The 21,911-nt window shown below is 41.8% G+C and overlaps 1 protein-coding gene across 7 annotated transcripts in view; it reads right to left on the reverse strand.

Moving 5' to 3' along the window:
- RAP1GAP2 (RAP1 GTPase activating protein 2) overlaps positions 1-21,911 on the reverse strand; it is a 204,673-nt gene that overhangs the window by 96,621 nt on the left and 86,141 nt on the right. For 6 of the 7 annotated variants that reach the window (XR_010917989.1, XR_010917987.1, XR_010917988.1 and 3 more), the window contains exon 1: positions 13,726-13,918. The exons of the other annotated variant lie outside the window; for it this stretch is intronic. Coding sequence is in view for 3 of the 6 variants with exons in the window: in XM_067538009.1 (XP_067394110.1) it covers positions 13,726-13,832 (107 nt within the window). In the remaining 3 variants the exon portion in view is untranslated. Of the gene's footprint in view, positions 1-13,725; positions 13,919-21,911 lie in introns of those variants that run through there. 7 annotated transcript variants of the gene reach the window in all.

Raw genomic sequence — 21,911 nt, forward strand, 5'->3', positions numbered from 1 at the left:
CATGTTCCCTGTGGGCCACACTCCCATTCCCCTCTATTTCAGGGACTTCCCAAACCCTCCACTATCCATCTCTCATGCCACAGGCTCTGTGTGCTCCCTCATCCCCCCTCTGTCACATGCCAGGGGCTCTGTGTATGCCCCTTATCCTTCTCCCAGCCTACCGTGCATGTCCCTTCATTTCCCACCATGGCGGGGCTCTGTGTGCCTCCGCATCTCCCCCTTTGCCACACCAGGGGCTGTAAAATATTCCCTGAAATTCTGGAGCTGATCAGACGCAGCATTCAGAAGTGAACGTGTTCTATCCAAATGGACGGACAAACACATGCCATCCAGTTGAGTGTAGGACGTTTTGCTCGGCCAACACTGCGTGGCTGTCACCAAAAGAAAAAAATGTGACCTAAGTCGAATGATAGGCCTAAACACCTTCAAACTTTGGCGACATTCATGGCTAGCTGCTCAGATGATATAAATCGATGCAGGTCCATTGAAGTGTGACGGAAGGTCCATTAGATTGCACTAACTTATCCAGTAGTTTGGGCAGGGGCTGGCCCAGGCACAGAATCTATGCAGGCTTCCTTGATGACTCTCTCCCCTCTGCTGTGTTGAATTCCGGGTTAGGAGAGCAGAGCATCTGGGCTAGCCCAGTTAAAAAACCCAGACAAATTGAAGGGAGCTCAAAGGAGAACAGCAACAATGATTAAAGGTTTGGCAAGTCAGTCCTATGAGGAAAGTTTGAGTGAAATGAGCATGTCGGGTTGTTTAGACAAAGAGGAATGAAGGGGACACATTGTAGCTGTCTATAAATAGATAAAAGCAGGGTATTAAGAAGACATGGATCAATAGTTCTCGTTAGTTAATGAGAAGAGTACAACAAATAATGGGCTTAAGCTTCAACAGGGGAAATGTAGGCTGGATATTAGGGAAAACTTCTGGGCCAAATTCAGGCCCATAAACTTGTCCCTGGAGATGTAATAATATCTCAAACAATGGAGCAAGCAACCAAAGGAGTTGTGGAATTGCAATCATTCAAGGCGAAGACTAGAGGCCTATCTATTAGGGGCGGTTTAGAAATAATGAAGTCCAGACTGACAACACACAGGGGAACGGGCTACATGACCCACTTGAGAGTCTAACTAACCCAAATAATCTGATGATTTTTAATTAAGTGCTGATTGGGGATGAAGTTTTAATTATTCTGGCATTCACAGAATAATAGATCTGTGTAACCAGGCACATGGAGTGCAGGCAGGTTGAATAACTATTACAAAATAATGAAAAGGAGCCCAATATCCTTTTCTGATTGTCAGATTAAACATATTGGGCCAGTTCCTCAACTGGTATAAAATGGCACAGCTCCACAGACATCAGTGGAGAGCCGACGATTTACGGCAGTTGTGGCTCTGGCCCTTGATATTAAGAAGCTTTCAGCTCTTGGAAGAAGAACAAGTACAAATATTCACAAGGAGGTCCATCAGAACAGTTAATCTTAACAAATATTTTATCTCCATCATGAAACCTCATGCAGCCACTGTGCTGCTCAGTAGCTTAACTCTTGAAATTACTGTACCTCTGCAAAACTATCATTTAAGCTAAAGTATTTGAATGTTGCTTAAATATCCTGGGCCCGATCTACTACACTGTTACTCCACTTTCACATCCATTATTATTATTGATAGCGTGATAGCACCTAGCGGCCACAATCACAGACCTGGGTCCCGTTGCGCTAGGGGCTGTACAAACATGTACCAAGAAAACAGTTCCTTCTCTGAGAAGCTTACACTCTAATTGTGAGACAAGAGACAACAGAGAGAGGCAACAAAGAGCCAGAGAGGAGACAATGAGACAAACCTGGACGGCATGAAAAGCACGGGGCACAGCACACAAGCTGTGTGACCTCTGTCAGCTCCATTGCGTAACCCAGCTGATCTCAGCAGAGTTACATCAGTGTCAAAACAGAGTGACCGAGTGGTAAATCACACACGATATTGGCCTATTTCCTGTCCAAATGAACTGAGGATATAGTAGACCAAAGAACTGGGCCAGATCTTCCGAGGGTGTAAATGGGTATGATTTCTACTGAGCTCAATGAAGCTCTATCACTATTCACCAGCTGAGGAACCCCAAACCACACTTTCCAAAGATGGCTTCAAGCAGGCGGTATCTATATCTGAATGAGCTTTTCTGGGGCATTGCTTCTTTTGTATATTTTTTATGGGTACCCAGCAAACAGGAAGTCCTTGATGTATGTAACCTGGAAACGGATGATTCTTCTGGGGTTTCTCTCTACAGTGCAACAGAGAAAGAAGAAGGCTGATGTGAGATCGAAAAATGGATCTTTCTACCTCCAGACCAACGGGGAGGCAGTGTGGAGAGCCAAGTGAAGTGTAAGAAAATCAAGTGGAAGATGCCTTCTGCATTGTGTGGCTGTTGGAAAGAGAGGGGATAATGGACATCTATAAAGTGCTCTAGGGATTGTTTCTTGTACGTGCAAAATAGCAACAGAATGAATGAGATCCGCTTGTCACAACATTTTTTTATGTCATAACCTGGAACGCTCTGAGCCCGATTCTCATTTATATTAAGGCCCCTTTACGCCACTCTGGCAGTGCAAAGTAGGCTTAAAGTGGGCGTAAATTGCATTCACACTGTCAGTCTGATGTAAAATGACCCGAGTGTCAATGAAAACTGGCTCCTTTGTTTCCAAACATTAGATTTATAATCCCTATTTATTAAAAATATCCATCCTCTTTTTTTTAATAAAAAAATCTGTTTTCATTTAATTTTTTCAGGTATTCTTTTAAAAAACTGATTTTTTTCAGTCTCGTGTTTGTTTTTTATGAGAACACAAGAAATTGTCAAAGGAAACACTGAAAATGTGGTCAAAATTATGTGTTGGGGGGAGGCGCATTCATATCCCCAAAAAAGCTCTATTATTTTTCCAGCTCTTTCATTTTCATCTATCAAGTGAGAGCTCACATCTGTCTACAGATGAAGAGAGCTAAATAAGAGCTAAGTAGTGTTCTTTGCTCTTTGATTTGCTGGGATGTTCTGTGTAAAAGCCCAGCCTGGTCTGGAGTAAACCACAAGTTCTTTGCTCCATTTCCTTTGAAGCCTGTGGTCCAACTTGATTGCTCTAATCTGTATTTGGATCACTCAACTGGCGCAGGCTGCTGAGGTTACACAATGTGCCCAAAAGCACAAAGTGTGTCCAATCCTGCTGCTCATAAGGATTGGAGTGGTAGAGACATGTGAGTCTTGAGTACGGGAAACACTGAAAAAACTTTCTTGTATTTCATGATCTCTGCAGCATGCAATAGTCAACAGCCAGCAACCTTCTGGACCACGTGCCAGTGCTTACAGCGCAGTCTACTACAAGAGGGACATGCATGGTTCTAAATACCAAATAGTTTGGATATCATGTTAACAAGAACTCTAGATGTCCAAGAATACCCTAGAGGAACATGAGATTCTTAATTTAATGACACCTGATTTCACAAGGTGAATAACGGCTGGGCTACTAAAAGAAGTCTCAGAGGCTAGCCTGGATACCATGCGAAATGAACGGTGTTTCATAATTTGGATGCCAACAAACACCCCAGAGAAGCATGAGATTTCAATGCGGGCAGGAGAACAGCTCAGCTACTATATGAAGATTTCTGTGTGTCCGAATGCCGGGGTGGAAGAGTTGCCATGGAGTAAGAAAGGGATGGGTATTTCTTGGGATTAAAGGGTGCAGGCCATGGAGTTGGTGTTTCTCAAGGAGAGAAGGGGCTGTGATAAATTACCTAAGCCGTCATCATGGGTTCAGGGAAACTTCAGCTGTGCATGATTTATGATAGTCCTGAGCCCTGGATTATATTGGTTATTCTTAAAAACATATATTTTTAATAAGAGTTCCAACTACATCAAAAACCTATCAGGAAGTTGTAATTTAAAACATGACCCAAGCACATTTTGTTCTCCATGCAAACCCAGTAATTTTCTGCCCACCTCTCACATATGAATTTGCTGAAGGAATTAACCTACTACGGTATTCCACAATCATGGCCACTTGCCAGACCCATCCCATCCCTAACCCCATGCCCAGAGTCCAGGCTAATTCAAGCATCCTGTTCACTTGAAATTGTCAAGGTCTGAAGCAAGCTCCAACCTTTGAGGAGTCTTCCTGGAAACCAACGCACATCATTTCAGTAATGTCATTTGTTCATTGTCCTAATTAGGAAGATTAGCAAAACGACATCAAAACCTACATTACTTAGTAAATCTAATTAAGGAAATACCTTAATGCAGTTACACCAAACCAACTTTATGCTTCTCAATCCACCCCACGACTTATTGTTCTTGAGTATCATGTAATTGAGCTCAGAGTCTCCATTGGGAAACCCTGCAGCCAAATATATCTTTATCATTCCCTTCTTCCCTCTCTCATCCCCTTAGCCCCAGTTTTACTCAATCCTCTAATGATTATCTTGTGCATCATCAATAGGGTGCGATGCCAAGGACCTTCAGTACTGAATACATGGCTCTACCACTAAGGGGTGGTAGCGCTTATGAGGTAGTGGAGCTCCACTAGCTCACAGCTGTAGTAGGCTTTTATCCCATCATTAGCTAGTATGTTTCAATTGTGGGAGGAAGGATGCGGCTTCTCGGCCCTAACGATGAGTTGCACACAGAGAAGCAGCAAGCAGAGGAGTGAGCACAACAGAAGAAAGAAATAAACAAGAGAGGAGATTGGAGCAGAGTACAAGAGGGAACAAAAGAAAGAAAGAAGGCTCAGGATCTAAGAAAAACATCCTACAAGCTACTTCCATCTCCAAGTCTGCTCCTGTATATTGAGAATCCATCAGAGACCGCTTAATAGAATTATGTTTTACCCTGCATTACATGGTAATAGCTTATCCATTGTTCTCTTTTATATATGGTAATGACTATGGGTGGGTGATAAAAGAAGTCTGGTTATGCAGGATGCATATTAAGGAGAGTATATGATGGGTGGGCTGCTTTTATTACTACACCATGATTGTTTAAGAAGCACTTCAAGAGATCTACTATTTTATACACCTTGAAAACTTTTTGGTGCTGACTGTGACTCTGTCTTTCAAAGCCATGCCTATTCTCTGGATTGATTATTGAACCAGAAGCCATTCAACACAAGGAGGCGGGCTATAAAGAAGAAAAGCCACTGGCACTACTAAACTGGAAGATTTTGGAGCTTGTAACTGATAGCACACACTGCTGAATAACGATGTAACACTCTGGCTGAGTATGTCCTACCTCCATCTAATTTCTAGTCCATGTAGAGGATAATAGTCTACTACTGCTACAAAATTCCTCCTTTAGCTCAAGTTGCACAGGCTTGTATTTTTTATAGTTTCAATCTCTGCTAATGACCTATGGTGAAGGTTGCTACAAGTAATGCTTGGAAAATGGTAAATATGTTTTGGGGCAGGGGGGCGGGGAATGAAAATGTTGGGGGAAGGTAATCATTTTCATGGATTTTATTTATTTTTTTTTAAAAAAAAGGAAGAACCAAATGCTGAACATTTGTCACTTTTCAAGCCCTCCAAAATTTTTAAAATGTTTCAGCTTTTGGCTGTTTTTAGTTTTTGAAAACTGAACATTTTTAGGGCTTCAACAATTTTTCATAGAAAAACTTGAACATTTTGAAAGAAACAAGAATTTCCCACTAAAGTTTTCATTTCCATAAAAGGCCATTTTTTGTTTTAAAAAAATGTATTGTTATCTTCCTCTGGTTGCTACATTAACAAGAAGGCTATCTGGAGAATGCATTCTTGTTCAGTTAACCTCTGATATAATGTACACAATGGTGAGTTCATGAAGCATAAAGGACCAATAACCCAATTAAGACAGTGTGAGGCTTTCCACTGTCTTCTGTAACTCTGGATCAGGCCCTAAAATAAAATAAGGACTATCTGAATTTAGTTTTGTAAGGTGATTATTTAAAAAAGGCAAGCTTAAAATATTGAAAGTCTGATAAAATTTCCTTGCTTTATACTATGTGCTGTCCCCTGACCTTTGTATTACACCAGTGGTTTTCAACCTTTTTTCATTTGTGGATCTCAAAAATATTTCAAATGGAGATACCAACTCCTTTGGAAATTTTAGACATAGTCTGCGGACCCTCCGGGGTCCGCGGACCACAGGTTGAAAACCACTGTGTTATACAATAACATAACCGCCTGCCAGCAGCTAAACAGATTGCTTTATTTTACTCTGAAGAGCGGGAATCAAGAACTTATAATGTAAAAATACAGGAATGGTTTTAAAGCAAGTTTTCAGTTAAACAGAGGCCTACAGAAAATGCAACAGCTTCATTGTAAGAAGCCCTGATTTAAAGAATAGATAATGGACCTCAAGTCATCCCTGGCACAACTCCACTGTTTCCAATGGAGTTACAATGGGGATGGATTTGGCTCTGTATGTCTCTGAAAAATCCACCTCACATGGGAAAAAACGTCACTCTTTCCAATAGGCGGTGCGTGAATCTTTCATTGGGGGAGGCTACACCCAGGAGTGCTGGAAGCTCCCTAGAAGTGGGCGGGTCACTAGCGCCCGGACTGTGGCACCACCCCTCCCACCGAGGCTCCACCCTGAGGCCCCACGCTCGCTCTTCTCCACACCCTCCCCGTGTTACTTGCCCTTAAGGCAGGAAAAAAGTAGGAGGGTTATCTTAACAGTAACAACAGGATGGGGCCAGACTCATCCCTGTTCTGACTTCATTGAAGTCAGTGCAGTTACACTAGCTATGGATGGATGTAGCCCTATACCATGTGCAGAGCTACACGTATAATTATAAGAATGTAAGAATGGCCATACTGGATCAAACCAATAGTCCATCTTGCCCAGCATCCTGTCTTCCAACAGTGGCCCATGCCTGGTGCTTCACAGGGAATGAACAGGACAGATAATCATGTAGTGATCCATCCTGTTGCCCATTTTCAGCTTCTGGCAAACAGCAATTCCTGCCCATCTGGCTAATAGCCATTGATAGACCTATCCTCCATCAATTTATCTAGTTCTTTTTGAAACCCATTATAGCCTTGGCCTTCACAAAATCCTCTGGCAAGGAGTTCCACAGACTGTGCATTGTGTGAAGAAATACTTCCTTTTGTTCATTTTAAACCTGCTGCCTATTAATTTTATTTGGTGACCCCAAGTTCGTGTGTTATGAGAAGGCGTATATAACACTTCCTTATTTACTTTCTCCACACCAGTCATCATTTTATAGACCTCTGTCATATTCCCCTGTCATATTCCCCCCTTTTCCAAGCTGAAAAGTCCCAGTCTTATTAATCTCTCCTCACATGGAAGCTTTTCCATACCCTTAATCATTTTTGTTGCCCTTTTCTGTACTTTTTCCATTTCTGATATATATCTTTTTTGAGATGAGGCAAACAGATCTGCATACACTATTCAAGATGTGGGCATACCATGGATTTATAAAGAGGCAATATGGTATCTTCTGTCTTATTATATAGCCCTTTCCCAATTATTCCCAACATCCTGCAGTATAGCAAAAATGTTAGGTTCTTGTTCCAGTATCTTGTGAATAGAGCTAGTCAAAAAACGCAGGAGAAAAAAGTGGGGGAAAATGCAAAATTTGTCAACATTTAAAAAACAAATTGACCATTCTGTATGATGATTGAACAAAAAGTTACAGTGATAACATTTTTGCTAAAAATTCCACAATTTGAAAATTTTTCTACCAGATCAGCTTGTGAAGCTTTTAACCCTAATGCCCAAATTATGCAGTCATGTATATTCAGAACTTTTGTCAATTAGATGGAATTGGAATAAAGAAATCACACACATAGGCACCTATACCATGGTGATGAGCGTAAGATCTAGGATAGACTAGAACAGAATAGAAGTGGAGGGCAGAAATTCTCCATAAATGCTTTTGCATGTAGGTCTTCCATAAAAGCCTAAACTTGAGCACCTGAGACCACACTTTTTTTTTTTTTTTTTTTGGGGGGGGGGGGGGGACGGGGGGACGGACGGACTTCAAAAGGATTATCTGGATAAGGACCTGAGTACTTGTCACGAGGAGATGCATACAGAACATGCACTGTGTCTGGAAGAGGAGGTGGAATTTGGTAGCTTTTCTCATACAGTGACCATCAAGAGAAGCGAAGGGTTTTCTTGAATGTGAACCAACAGATTTCCTGATATAGGATGAGCTTTGAATAAGCATCTGAAATGAAACCTGTGTTGCTTTGGGGATTCTCCCAGCACCATACAGGTTCTTTCTTGGACGGTGTGAACCAAAAATCTCTCTTAAAATACCATGAGCCCAGTTCAACAACCATTACTCACATGGAGTAGGATCTTGCTCCTTGAATAGCCCCTGTTGAAACCAATGGAACTACTCACATGGTGAAGTGCTACCCTGGAATTGGTTTGGGGAAGAAAGATTCTCATTGGCAGGGGTGGCAGAGTGACACTAGTTGAAATCCTAGCCCCATTAAAGTCAAAGGACGTTTTCCCATTGACTTCAACCGGGCTAGGATTCCACTATCACCAGATCCACTGCTCTTTTCTTCCATAACAGTAGTGCTCAAGAACCAGGGTTGCTAGGGCAAGCCAGAGGATCTAAGTGGCTGCAGAGCAGCTGCCCTCTGTGGGATGCTTCCCTCCATTGTTTGTGCAATACACAATCTATGCACAGGGCTCAGGATTTTGTCCTATCTTTAAGTAACTTGCACATACTGAAGCATGAGTCAGCAAAGACACAGAACGGTACCTTTCGGTCTAGACTTCCTTGCAATGAATTATGCATTTGCAAATTAACAGCTTGAATCTGTCTACACAAAGCTTTCTGCAAGGTATAATTCACAAAAGAAAGAACCAAAGCCCAAGTCGGAGCAAGGTGACATTTAACTGCAAATGAGTTAAGCTTTAATTACGCCTCTGTACCTAAGATAAATATTGTTCAGAACAGTTCACAGAGCCCTGCATTCAAACATGCACTGTTGCATATACTGCTGTTTTTATAGGTCACTGAATGCATCGCACACAATCAGATATTACTCCAAAGGTAACTTGAAAGTAGCTAACTTTCGCTTACACACACACTCTCCTAAGTAGTAAATCCTTAATAAATTAAGGATGGCTCACAGTCTTAGCATGTGGCTAATGGTGGGAATAGATTCCTATTGACAATTCTTGTTTTTATACTCTAACTTGAGAAGCAGTAAGAAGTCAAACTTTATAAGCATTAAGATGAAGCATTCACAGAATAATATATATTATGGCCAAAAGGATTCATTATGATCTTCTAGTCTGACCCCCTGGGTAACACAAGCCATGGAACCTCACTCAGTCGTTCCCCCATTGAGCCAATAACGTGAAATAAAGCATCTTTCAGAAAGATATGAAAGATGAAATCCTGGCCCCACTGAAGGCAATGGGAATTTTGCCATTAACTTCAGTGAGGCCAAGGTTGCCCTGCTCCAGTCTTGATTTAAAGACCTAGCATAATACAGAGTCAGTAGAGGGTAAAAGAAGGGTTGGATGACCCAAAACTAAATGACTGGGTGTCATACAAAAATATTTCATTAGCTAGGGAGTTTCTGAGGAATTGCTTCAAGACAGACTGAAAAGGAGAAGGACTTGAAGAGCCCATCCCAAATAAATGAGACCAAGACTAGATAGAAGGGGAGGCGACAGAAAATCTACCACATCCCTTCCTAAAACTATTCCAATGGGTAATTACCCTCACTGTTAAAAATGCGTGCCTCATTTCCAGTTTCCTAGCAAAAAAGAAAATCTAGGGCACAACCCTGGATTCTAGGGCACTGAGCAGAGGCAGTGGGAATTGTGGATGCACAAGGAGGAATAGTAATTAATGTGCTACTTGTTACGACACATTACTTACCTCTCGAGGTCCCTTCCAGCCCTGTGATTTACTTAGCATCAACAGTGACATCCAGGATAGTTTTCAAATGAACAAGGCTGGTGTGGATTGACTGATCAATTGATTGTTTAAGGAAGGAAGGCAGTGGGAACAAGGTAAGTATAAGCCTGGCTGATGGAAAGAAAGCTCAATGAAGTCAATTTGCAGTGCTATACTTTGGTGGGTTGCTAATAAGGACGCAGCATAGGCCACCAGGGAGTCAGCATCTGCTACCAAACCTGACGTACTTGCATACAGCTCATGTGGAGTGAAATTCAGTTCCATATGCAGAACAAAGACTGAATGTTTAAAAAAAAAAAAAAAAAAGTCATTTTAACACCAGGACTAAATCCCATTTTTCCCCCACAGCTATCATATCACTTGTATAGCACTGGAAACTTACATAAGTTTAAACAGTGCAACTAGAACACACCCACCAAAATACTTGCAGCTCCTCTCAAGAAAACAGTCCATAGCAGACAAGAAAAGAGCCAGAGAGGGTCTTGTTCTTCCTTTGAGACTCCTGCGTGACTCCTGTTAGCCTCAATAAACCCTCAGCAAGAACTCAGCTAGGAAAGAGAGTTTGTGCTAGACATGGTACTATAAAATCAGGGACACTCTTTCTGAACCGGATTTTCAGAAGAGCTCAGAGCCAGATTTTCAAGTGCCCAGCACCCACAGTTGAAGCCAGATTTCGCAGAGTGCTCAGTTCCCATCTTTTCCCTGGGACATTTTGGGCCTGATCCAGCAGTCATGACGTAGACAAATCTCACTTGATTTCAGTGTGGATTTCGGCATCAGCAGTTGGAGAACAGGCCGTTTGACATCACTTAACACCTGCTCAAGCATATGCTCTCTTGTTGTTTCCCAGTTTCCCAGCGGTTTGTAGCTGCACTCCTTGTAACCACCCCACCAAAAAATAAATCAACCTCATGATAAAACGCAACATGCTGAAGACCTGATCCTGCAAATACTGATGTAGGCGAATGACTTTATTCACTTGGGGCCCAATCCAGCCCCCATGAAATTCAATGGAAGCCTTTGCTGATTTCAGTGGGAGCTAGAGAGTGCCCATAGGTAGGCCCATGGAACACAAGACCTTAATTAATTTACACTGCACCGCGCAGGGTCTTAGCCCCTATGAGGATTAAGATCGTTTCGTTTATTTATATTTGTTTTCATTTAAAGGGCTGGATTTTGAAGAGAGCTCAGCACCCAGCAGCTCCCATTTAAACAGTTATCACGTATTCGTATGACAGTAGCCCCGAACGTGGCTACTAGAACAAAGCTTACATCTACTCTTGAGCAGGAGGGGTAATTTCCAGCTCAGGCAGACGTACATGCAGTAGCTTTCTTTGAGCTGGTGCGCTAAAAATAGCAGTGCCATCACAGAGGCAAAAGCAGCAGGACAGGCTAGCTGCCCCGAGTACGTTCCTGCCCTGGACCCTAAGCGGGTATTTGAGGGGGCCAGCCTGGGCCGCCACCCACGCTACGCTTCTATTTGTAGCATGCTAGCATGCGTCCATCTAGAAATTAAACCGCCAGCTCCAGTGGAAACATACTCTAAGACAGTGTTTCTCAACGACCGATCCGTGGACTGACGCCGGTCCCTGAGATCCTCCCTGACGCAATTTGACACAGTTTAGGAAGGCAGTAAGCCAGTCCCTGGCATCATAAAGGTTGAAAACACTACTCTAAGAGACAATCCCCGAGCAAAAAAGCTTACAGTCCAAGCCTAAGACAATGCACAACAGGAGGATAAAACAAACAGAAGTGGAGAGGGCAAGGTGACAGAGACACAATACCGGTCACCACGGCTGGCTAGCCACGGTCAAGTTTTTTGTAGGACTCATGGCAGAGGTATTTGAATGGGGGACACTGAGGTGGCTTTGGAGATGTTTCCAGGGAGCGACTCCCATGCAGGAGGAGCACTACCAATGTACTGAACTCTTTGGAAAATCTGGCCCTAAATGGCCAAGATACTAATAATTATTATTTGCTAAGTGCTTGGCACTATACAAGAGTAAAGAGAGTCTTTACCCCACTGGGGGCTATGGGAGACACTCAGCAACCTTTAGGTGACTCCCCTTATGGAAACTTCCTTTAGAATTTAAAATCGGGATTAAAAGGGAAGGATTGTAAAGTAATGTAATCAAGTTGTAAACAATAACCCTAAAAACCTACAGAATTGAATAGAGAATTGGATCTTTTTTATAGTCTGTTTCTACCCATGCTATGGAAGGGATAGACTCCTCGATTACATTCTATAGGATGGTTTTAAAAAACCAACCTGCAGAAAAAGGATCATTCTCTATTTAATTCTATGGGACTATTCCATAAAGTTATGGAGGAGCCCATTGTTATTGTTACAGGGCCAAAAAGAATGCAAGGTGCCTCAAAGGTGCCCTAAAATGGTTATAATCTATTATCCCAATCCTGCAAACACTGACTACTGGGAGAACTCCTATTTACTTTCCCGTTGTGCTCAGGGGCACAGTATGCAGCTGTGAGCCCATTTTAGATGTGATGAGTGCAGATAATAGAACAGTAGGGCGCGGACAGAGTGAAGAAGCATTAGGGCAATAAGATTACTCAGTTCAAGTGTGAGCACATCTTGATAATTTCCAGGCAAGAGCACTGAGTCACATATGTCTTAACTGTTGTTTTTAATGTTATACCCAGGGAAGCCCCAAGGAAAGGAAAATAACATTTCAGCAATACATAGGGTCTACCTTAAAATCCACAAAAGCAAAACTCTGTCCCTAAGTCAACCTGTTGTCTTTTGTGTCTGAGGCACCATATTGCAGGAATGTCCAAACAAAGCAAAACACTACCCAGACCAGGGGCCACACAACTTCGGGACATTGGGGTGAGCCCAGCCTTATCTCTGGATTGCCTTACTTTTGTGGATTTGTCATTTCTTAAATGTAGTTTTGAATAGTTCCATTCTGCCTTCATATGTTTTTCTGTATGAAATAACAATTTATTTTAAAAAGTGCGACCAAGTTGCAGTGATAATTGTCTTGCTACCCACTTTAGACTAAAAATTATATATATTACATAGATTTGGGAGCACATCTTATTATTTTAACAAGAAAGTTGCCAGAACAAACTGCATAAGAAGACAGAGCTTTCTGAATAAAGCCATAAAATAAATCAAATCAATGTAAACCTTTGAGGAAAACAGAAACTGCCATTAACATGCCAAAAATTCAGTAACTGTACCTATCAGATGTCAGCTAACACACTATTCAAAACACACTGTTTCCCCAAACCACAAAGTTGAACACAAAGTACAATCCATGGCTTAGTCAATCAATCTGAAAACCATTTGTCAATTGTTTTTCAGGAAAGAGACAAAGCCGTTAATCTGAGTCAAATCAGTTCTGCAAACACTGCAATCCTGGGAGGAAAAACAGTCTCTTGGTTTTGTACAGCAAAAGAATTGGATGCTTAGGGTCAGTCAGTAAACTTAGAGTGTCTAAGGGAGTCTCATCTCTCTCGCTTTCTCTATATATACACACGCACACATAAATCTTGAGCAATTATGAAAGGGCTTTGAGCATATACATGTTATCAGCAGGTCTATTGTTTTGCTTTGGAATAGTATTGTCAGCACATACAAATACACATTCCTATAATAATATGATCTATGAAATACAGTCATGGATACAATACAGACAGATTGCTGGCTCCACAATTCCCCTTCTTCCCCAGATTTCAGCCAGCATTTCAATACCAAAGTAGTGGCACTGATTGTTCTTTTTCTTTAATAAAGAGAGAAAATACTTAATAAACTTGTGCTTTACCTTTTTTCTTTATTTTGCTTTCTGGATTTGTGCAACAACCCTATAAGTACAACAGCTGCTCGGATCCCTGCCCTTTTAGAATGCATCCTGTCAGCCGGTTGTGACATAGTTAAGGTGACACTTCCACAGGCACGGCTGCCAATATTCCCAACCCTTGGCAAGAAACCTGCTTAAAAAAGTGCAAACTTCCCTCTCCTCACTTACACGCACACTTCTCCTTCTCTCCCCCTCTCTCTCTCCTCTGCCTCCTTACTCCTGCCTCATAGGTAAAGCTCTTGCCTGAATCAGGTGACTTCTCTTACTCCAGCGACCTTCAAGTCACCTGCCTCCCCTTCCTAGCTGACTACAGCCTCTGATTCTGCTGCTGCTCTTCTGCTCGGGGTTGCTAAGCTGCCAGCGCACAGACGGGTGGCATTTCCAAGTCAATTAAATCACTTAAAACTGTACCAGCCTCAGATGTGGTCATCAGCTTTTGACTATCTGTCATGCCTGCGTTCAGCCATCAACCACAATCCACCCCCTGCGTATCCCCAAAAGAACAGAAGTTGGAGGCTTCTCTTCGACGTTTTACAGTTAGCATTAAACCAAAGCAGATGCAGAAGTAACATACTGAGCATTTTCATCAAGCCCTGTAATTTGCTGGACGATACCTGCAAGCAAACTGAACGGAATTGCATGGAGCTGAGACCCACACATAGAGGAAAGCTTTCAAGTTTCTCCTCTGCTATTGCTTGTTAAAAATTTTCTGAACAAAGAGGAATTTTGTGTGTGAGAGCATATACCTGGTGTGTTTTATGAAGGCAGAGGGCATCATTGATTTTATGCTGGGGAAACAAAGATTACTAAAAAGGTGGGTGTAATTAATTACCAGTTTTTTGTAATTCTTCACTAGACTACGAAACCCAAACCTGTGGTCTAAGCCAAACTAAGTTTCCATGGGGTTTTGGATCGGTTGACTCTGTGGTTGTCAATTCACTGCACCAGCTTTAACCAATGGCTTTTAGACTAAATGTAAAGGATATCTTTTTCCCCCAGAGAATGTGATTTCCTGATTGCTGCTGGGGATTAGATGAATGTTAAGAACATTAAAAGAAACGGGGATTCAATTTTTTATGGTTGGGATCTAATGTTGCAACTAAAATAACTCCGTAATTCACACACTGAGGGTTTTATTCAAATACCCTGTATAGTTAAGGGTAAAATTCAGTTTTTATAAGAACCTCAATATGGTCAATTAAGTTAAAGCATCCTTAAATCTGAAAAGGATGAATTGGTTTTTTACATTGCAATTTTTTTTTCAAGACATTAAATTATTTATATACTGGGACAGATCCTCGGCTGGGATAAATTGGCATAATTCCAGAATCTAGCTCATTGTGTTATGTGTAAAATATGCCACACGAATAAATTTTCTACTCTGTCTTGAAGTGCTCTGAGCGGCATCTGTTAACAAGTGCTATAAAATGTAGCCCTCTAGTCTGCTACATACAGGACATGTCAGATTCCTTGTTCCAGTTTTTTTATTAAGTGGACTGTAAAAGATGTACCTCAGAGCATCAGCTTCAACACCTTCCCCTTTCAAAGTATGTTACCATGGAGATAAAACAAGGAAGTCTCTTCCTCCCTCTCTCCCTACCGTTTCCATCCTCCCATATCACTTACCGTTTGTGCTGGTTTAATTTTCACATTAGAAATAAACACAGGGCCAGCTAAATCACTGTAAACATGTTAACTGCAAGAGGAACTAAAACCCAGTCCTTTGGTTTAAGGCATGCACGGTAAGAAAGCAGGCAGGCAAAATTCTAACCTTCTACAAGTCTGGCCAAAGACAGCTATAGTTCTGAATCTCTACAGAGGCAGTATCTTAGTTATAATAAACCTATTAGATCATGTAGTCCGCCCGTGTCCTGAGGGTGTAGAACTGTCCCTATGGTATACGTTCCAAGTCTTTATCCAGTATCCACTGTATGAAGAGGAGGAACCCTTTGGTAATAATAGAAGAATCCGAACCATCCTCCTTGCTGAAGAGCATGCATTGATTGGATACTAAGGGCTTGTCTTATTTCCCAAGGTTCTTATGAGCACAAAGACAAGTGGAATGGCTGCCTACGCTGGTATCTTCCGCAAAGGATACCCAAAGCCATTCACAGACTGCTTCGCTTTGAATGTGGATATCAAGAATGGGCATTGGAGCATCTCTTGTCTTTACGGAGGGGATGTGGGGGAGGATAGGCAAATTTATGCCTATATCAGTCAACAAATGAACTCTTCAGTGTTATTTTGCCACAAAGAGGCAGTCTTTACTAGCAAAGAGCAGATGGGGAAATTGGTGGTATGAATGCATCAACGCAGTCGACCTATGCCATGGTCATCTTGAAGCCAGTTGCCTTCACATCCCCACGTGCTGAGGAACGTGTACACCCTAGCGAAATAGAACTCTACTAATTGCCAAGGAACACTAGAGTTGTGCTAGGCCACATGAGACTGAAATATGATCCTAAGCTACCTAGGAATCTTGTAAGTGGAAAGTCAATCATTAACAGAGTGTAGGGATTTCCTGGCAAAGTCCACAAGAAATATTTTTTGCTCAGGACCAAATAGTCTTCAAAAAGCAACACACAAAGTCTGATGCAGACAAGGAAACTCTTTTAAAAACCCATCTCCTGTGCCTGATACATCTCAACAGTCATTCAAGGACAGTTCATCCATGTGAAAATGTAACCTTGCTATATTGTCAGATTCACTGAGCCCATGCTGATCTTCTAAGTAAGTGACGGATGCACCTGGTCACTTCAACACAGCTTCAGTTTATGCACCCAGTTTTTCACAGATGTTGAGAATTTTTAAGGTGAGGGAATAAGTGCTTCTGACTCCTCTGAGCTGCCTTTGCCAGCATCTATTTTCCCGCAACATTCTTCAGACTGTTACTTTGACTCCCGCTGCTATAGAGTGCATTGTATTTAGTGCAGCAGAACAATCATACTTTATATCTACAACCACTGTGCTCCCATAGGAACATATGCTTCAATACTCTAGAGTCATGGTCCCCAAGTCATGGCTTACGATACTGCTGCTTCTGTGGTTGGGCCTCTCCATTATGAGCAGGGATTCATTCCAGTACAACTGAACAGCAGTCACCTCTGGTGTGGGACATCTATTTTGAACAATTTTATAAGAATCACATGGATATTATAAGTGCAACCATTAGGAGGGGGCATGGAAAGGAACATATATTCCTCAGCCCTACACATACACACCACAAATATTTATTACCCTGATATGCTCCTTATTGTGACTGCAGCTCTCCCATATTTAGTTATCCAAAAAATCACAATCATCCACAAGTACCATGCTTAAGGTTGTCTGTATAACCTTAACTCTGCCCTTTTGTGTACACACATTTTGATACAGTCTTTAGTTATATGATCACATATTTTTATTTCCGCAGTGCATCTCCAAAGAGAAGATACTATTTATCTTTGCTATAATGAATTCCAGTCTCTCAGCCTCTGTTTTAGTCAAATACCTAACTATACAAAGGAGATGTGTTCATCAATGCTCTGAACTAATTTTAACCCCAGAACACACTAGCCATGTAATAGTTCTTACTACCTCACTTGCACAAAAATTTATGCATGTGTGTAATTGTGTGCCTGTGTGTAGTCCCATTGAAGTTAATGTTAAGTTAAGCACAGGTGTAAAAGTCTGTGCAAGATCGTGGTTTAAATCAAGTGACTAATTCAAAGCCCACTGAAGTCAATGAGGAGATTTCAACAGGTTTTGGATCATATGCTAAAAACAAAGCAACAGGGTAAGCGTCGTTCAGAACTGATAACTTCAAATAGCTACTGAGGACACATTCATCTGAATTCACAAGCATCTGGCATAGTGAAAAATCCAGAGTCCCCGCCCCACTGAAAAATCAACCCTATTACAAGCTGGAAGGACTAACACTTCCTCAAAGCAGACATTAAAAGGAGTATTTCTGTCCCACTGGTGCAATGTAACACGACACCAGACTCTCTAAGGCAGCTAGGAGAACTTGGGGAAGCGAGGGGTGAAAAATATAATAAATCCTGATGGTGTCTTAATCATCAGCAGACAGCACTTAACTCCCATTCTGAAGCATTCTAATAAAGCATTTGTTGGACCAACTAATCCCTTTGTTCTTGCTGAAAATATCTGGCTGATCCCTTTTGAACAGGAAGCATCAGAGCCTGATGAATTTCTGAGAGGCAGTCGGAAAAAAAAATTAGAGTCCCTTTTCACGCCAAATTATATCAATTCTCTGGCCCCTCATTAGTTTTCATGGGCGTTCGGAAGTTGGATTTTAAGCCTTTTACCTCTCACTCTAAACAGGCAGCTTTGAATTTCATTGAGTCTCTCCCTCTGGAGCCACTTGCCCCCCCCCCCCCCCCAAGTGCACGCAGACAAGTTAAGTATCAATCTTCTCCTGTTTTCTGCTGAAGTGGGTTTGTATTGATTTCTAAAGATGTTCAATTCTCTCATGTTTGAAAACGGAGAATCACTGAGGTGGGCACACTTAGCCAATATTTTCCTTTCCACCTGCAAATGACAAATGGTCTCTTTTCTAATCCATTTATTTAGGCCTTAATTTTCAGCCTATTTGTAATTTATGTTAATTCAGCCTACTTGTAATTGACATGATCAAATCTAGCTAGAATGACACATTGGAGGAATTTTGGGCTTCTGGTCTGGCACTGGATTGGAAGGCAGGTGATCTGGGTTCAGGCTCCATCTTTGCCACAGACACACCTCCAGTTGCAGTGTAGACATACCCTCAATCTCTGCCTCAGTTGTCCCTGTGTAAAATGGAGCCCATAACGCTTATTTCCACCCTCTGTCTGCTTTTGTCTATTTAGATTGTCAGATCTTTGGAGCAGGGGCTGTCTCTTGTTATGTGCATGCGCAGCACCTAAAGCCATGGGACCCTGATCTCATCTGGGCTATAACACCTCTAGGCACTACTGGAAAAGAAATAAACCATAATATAATACTGCTTTGGAGGAAAATAACTCCACTGGTCCAATTGTTTCTCCTATTGCGGTTCAGACATTATGTCTGTGAAAACATTTGTAGCAAGGGAAGGGAAAGGCAGTAAGTGGGTTTTTTTTAGGGTTTTACTCTTCCTGGGGACATTTTTAAACAACTCACCGTTTGGTGCAATGTGTGAGGATACCAAGGGCAAGAAATATTTGCTCTTATGAGTCAGGGTTAAAAGGCATCTCAGACAGCAATGATCTGGCCATAGCCAAAGGGGAAAGATGATCTTTGCTGGGAAGAAGGGAATGCACCATAGCACAATGTGTTATGTGGGCCGCATCCAATACCATCTCTATGGTCCTGTCACATGGGCCGCAGCTGTGTGCTGGTTGGGCCGCAAGAGGCCCGTGGACCGCAGGTTGAGAACCACTAAACACTGGCCTGCACAATACATCTAATTTGGAAGATGCAAGCAATTCTTGGGTTTGGAAGATGTAGGAGTTTAATCAGCCAGGATAAGTGGCAACTCTCATATGGGAGTTGGTCGTATTCACGCCGCAAGAATTGCTTGCTTTAACAGAGGCTATGCCAGCAAATGTCAGAGCAGATGTCTTTAAGATCCATCCTTGTGTCCTTAGTCAGAGGCTAAAACATTAAAGAGAGAAAAGGAAGAACATGGACTCAACACAGACTCTGGTTGTAGCAGGGGTTTTGATTCATTGCCTCAGAATGGTCATTTATTTATTCCGTCACACAATAAATAGCACTTTACCTTAGCTGAGACTGATGCACTAAGCATGCTAGGCAGGTAACTGTTGGAGAAGTCAGGCTGGGGAGTCCACTAGATAGCTCTTACACAAAGCCAACATTTTACCTGGGGGGATTTTTGGTCAGAAAAGCCCCTCAGTGGTTGGGTTCATAGGTAGGTACCAGAGGAAGATGAGCTGCCGTTTTTGTTTGCTGCAGTCTGATGAAAGCCCTCTAGGCTAGCTAGGTACAGTAAGTCATTAAAGATGAGTGGCAGAGAGCATGCAGACTTATCTGTTGCTGGAATATCTGAATTATTTTCTGTCTCTTTGCTCTCTTTCCCAACAGAGGCGCATTGTGCGCCTCTCTAAGGCACACTCTTTGATCTCCTGCTCCCATTGTGAGTCATCTTCCCAAAGAAATGGCACATCATGCACACTGAGTAATGATTTCTGCTTGATAAATAGACTGTGAAATGGACTACTGGGTCCACAAAGAAAAGCCAGTGCATAAAAGAGAGGGTGTGTCAGGCTGCCGATGGCTCTAAAATGCAAGTCAAGTGTACGTTCTGGCAGAGGCCATACCAGAAAGAAACGTTGGGGGGGGGGGGACTCCATTTTCAGAAGCGGTCCGCATGGGGTTCCTCTCTGCTTAGAAGATGATTCCATATGCCCCAGCCCGCATCTCCTATAGTAACTTCCTCAAAGGACAGCAGTAAGAGTTGCTGGCGACAGCAATCTGTGCGACATATTGCCATGGAGGACAGTCTCCCTCATTTCTGCAGTAGAACATTCCACAGAAAGTGCCAAAATTAAAATGAGTTCTCTCCTCTCCCCAGTAAGAAGCACTTCAATAGACATGAAACATCCCCTGTGCAGAGGAACAGATCAAGGCCTTATGCTCCAATCAAATTCCACTTAAACCCTCAAAATAAGGCTTAAGTGGTTCATGGGCTTCTGTGCTGTGACCCTGTAGAGAGAGGAATTTCCACCATAGAGCCTTCGATATTAGGACCTAATGTGTTATGAGTGATTTAATATTGGCTGGGCAGCAGAGTTATCCCACCCAGCCAAGATAGGCAGAAGAAGGGAATTTATTTAAACATAGCCAAAGGACAGCACTTCTCACAGAGCCGCTCCTCTTTCTAGGTAATGTCTCTTGGTCCTAGCATTGAGCATGAGCCCAAAGGTCAGATTTACAAAAGTATTTAGGCACCTAAAGATGCAGATAGGTGCCTAGTGGGATTCACAAAGGTACATGAGTGCCTAACTCCCCTATCCAATGCCTTTGTAAATCTGGTTGCAAACCTTTATATGGAGAACCTATAAACTTTCAGCCTGGTATTTCGGGGAGTGGGACCAACTGAGCCATACTATAAAACAAATGCAATTATGTTTCTTCCCCTTGTAAACCAGAGAGACTAAAAGGAGCATTTTGGCAGTATTTTACACAACTGTTTTTCTGAATTTTCTGACGAGGCTTTTTTTTCTTTTTGGGGCGGGAAGGTTGGGGGGGAGGTTGGGTAAAAAAATGCCCAATTCATCAAAACCAAAACTGTCTGTGAAACGGGATCATGTTCAATGAATTTCGTGACTCAAAAAAAAATCATGAAGAAAGTTGTGAAAACGTTGAAACAAGACTCCTCAGCATTTTCAAAAGAAAACATTCTAGTTTTCCAGTTCAAAACAATTTTTGTTCCAAAATGTAAGCTAATTAGACAAAAAAAAGAGATCAGAATAGGGGAAAAAAAAAAAAAAAAGGTAAAAATAAAAGCAAAATACTTTGAAATTATTTAAACAAATTGTTTTGATTGACCCAAAAATAGTTTTTAAATCAGTTTTTGGTTCATGAATATTTAGGATTTTGACTTCATCCCAGTTCAAGCCAAGAAAAATTTTCAAACTCTCAAAAATGTTTACAGGCTGGCAAAACCATTTCCTGCCCAGCTATACCTTTAATGTATCTAGTAATGTATATAAGTCATAGATTTATATGCATGCCCATCATTTCCATTGTCACAGCAAAGCAGTTCACTCTTGTATCAAGAAGGATGAAGAAAATTTGAGCCTTTGGCAGAAGTTTAAGGCACAGTTGACTTGTGTCCTGCCTTCAAGTTCTCTAGTCCTCATATTCTGTTATCACTCACTCATGCCACGGTGGCACAGTATGCTCATGCAAGACCATTAGACAGAAAACTTTGAGCAACGCTGAATCTTAGCTATCAGCAATTTCCAGCTTGGTGATGATCAAGAAGAAATCATTCTGGACAGCACTGTAACGTTTGGGAGGAAAGGGATGGGATTATTTTAGCCACCCTGTCAATATTAGAAAAATCTTAATTAATCTTGGGAAATGGAACAGAAGTGGAATCTTGTCAAGATTGCTTCTATTTATGTAACATTGCACCTTAGGAACTGGATTTTCCTGTCTCCTGT

The sequence above is a fragment of the Emydura macquarii genome, unplaced genomic scaffold, assembly GCF_026122565.2.
Source record: "Emydura macquarii macquarii isolate MOO-44397 ecotype Brisbane River unplaced genomic scaffold, CSIRO-AGI_Emac_v2 contig_450, whole genome shotgun sequence".
NCBI classification, from domain to species: Eukaryota; Metazoa; Chordata; order Testudines; family Chelidae; genus Emydura; species Emydura macquarii.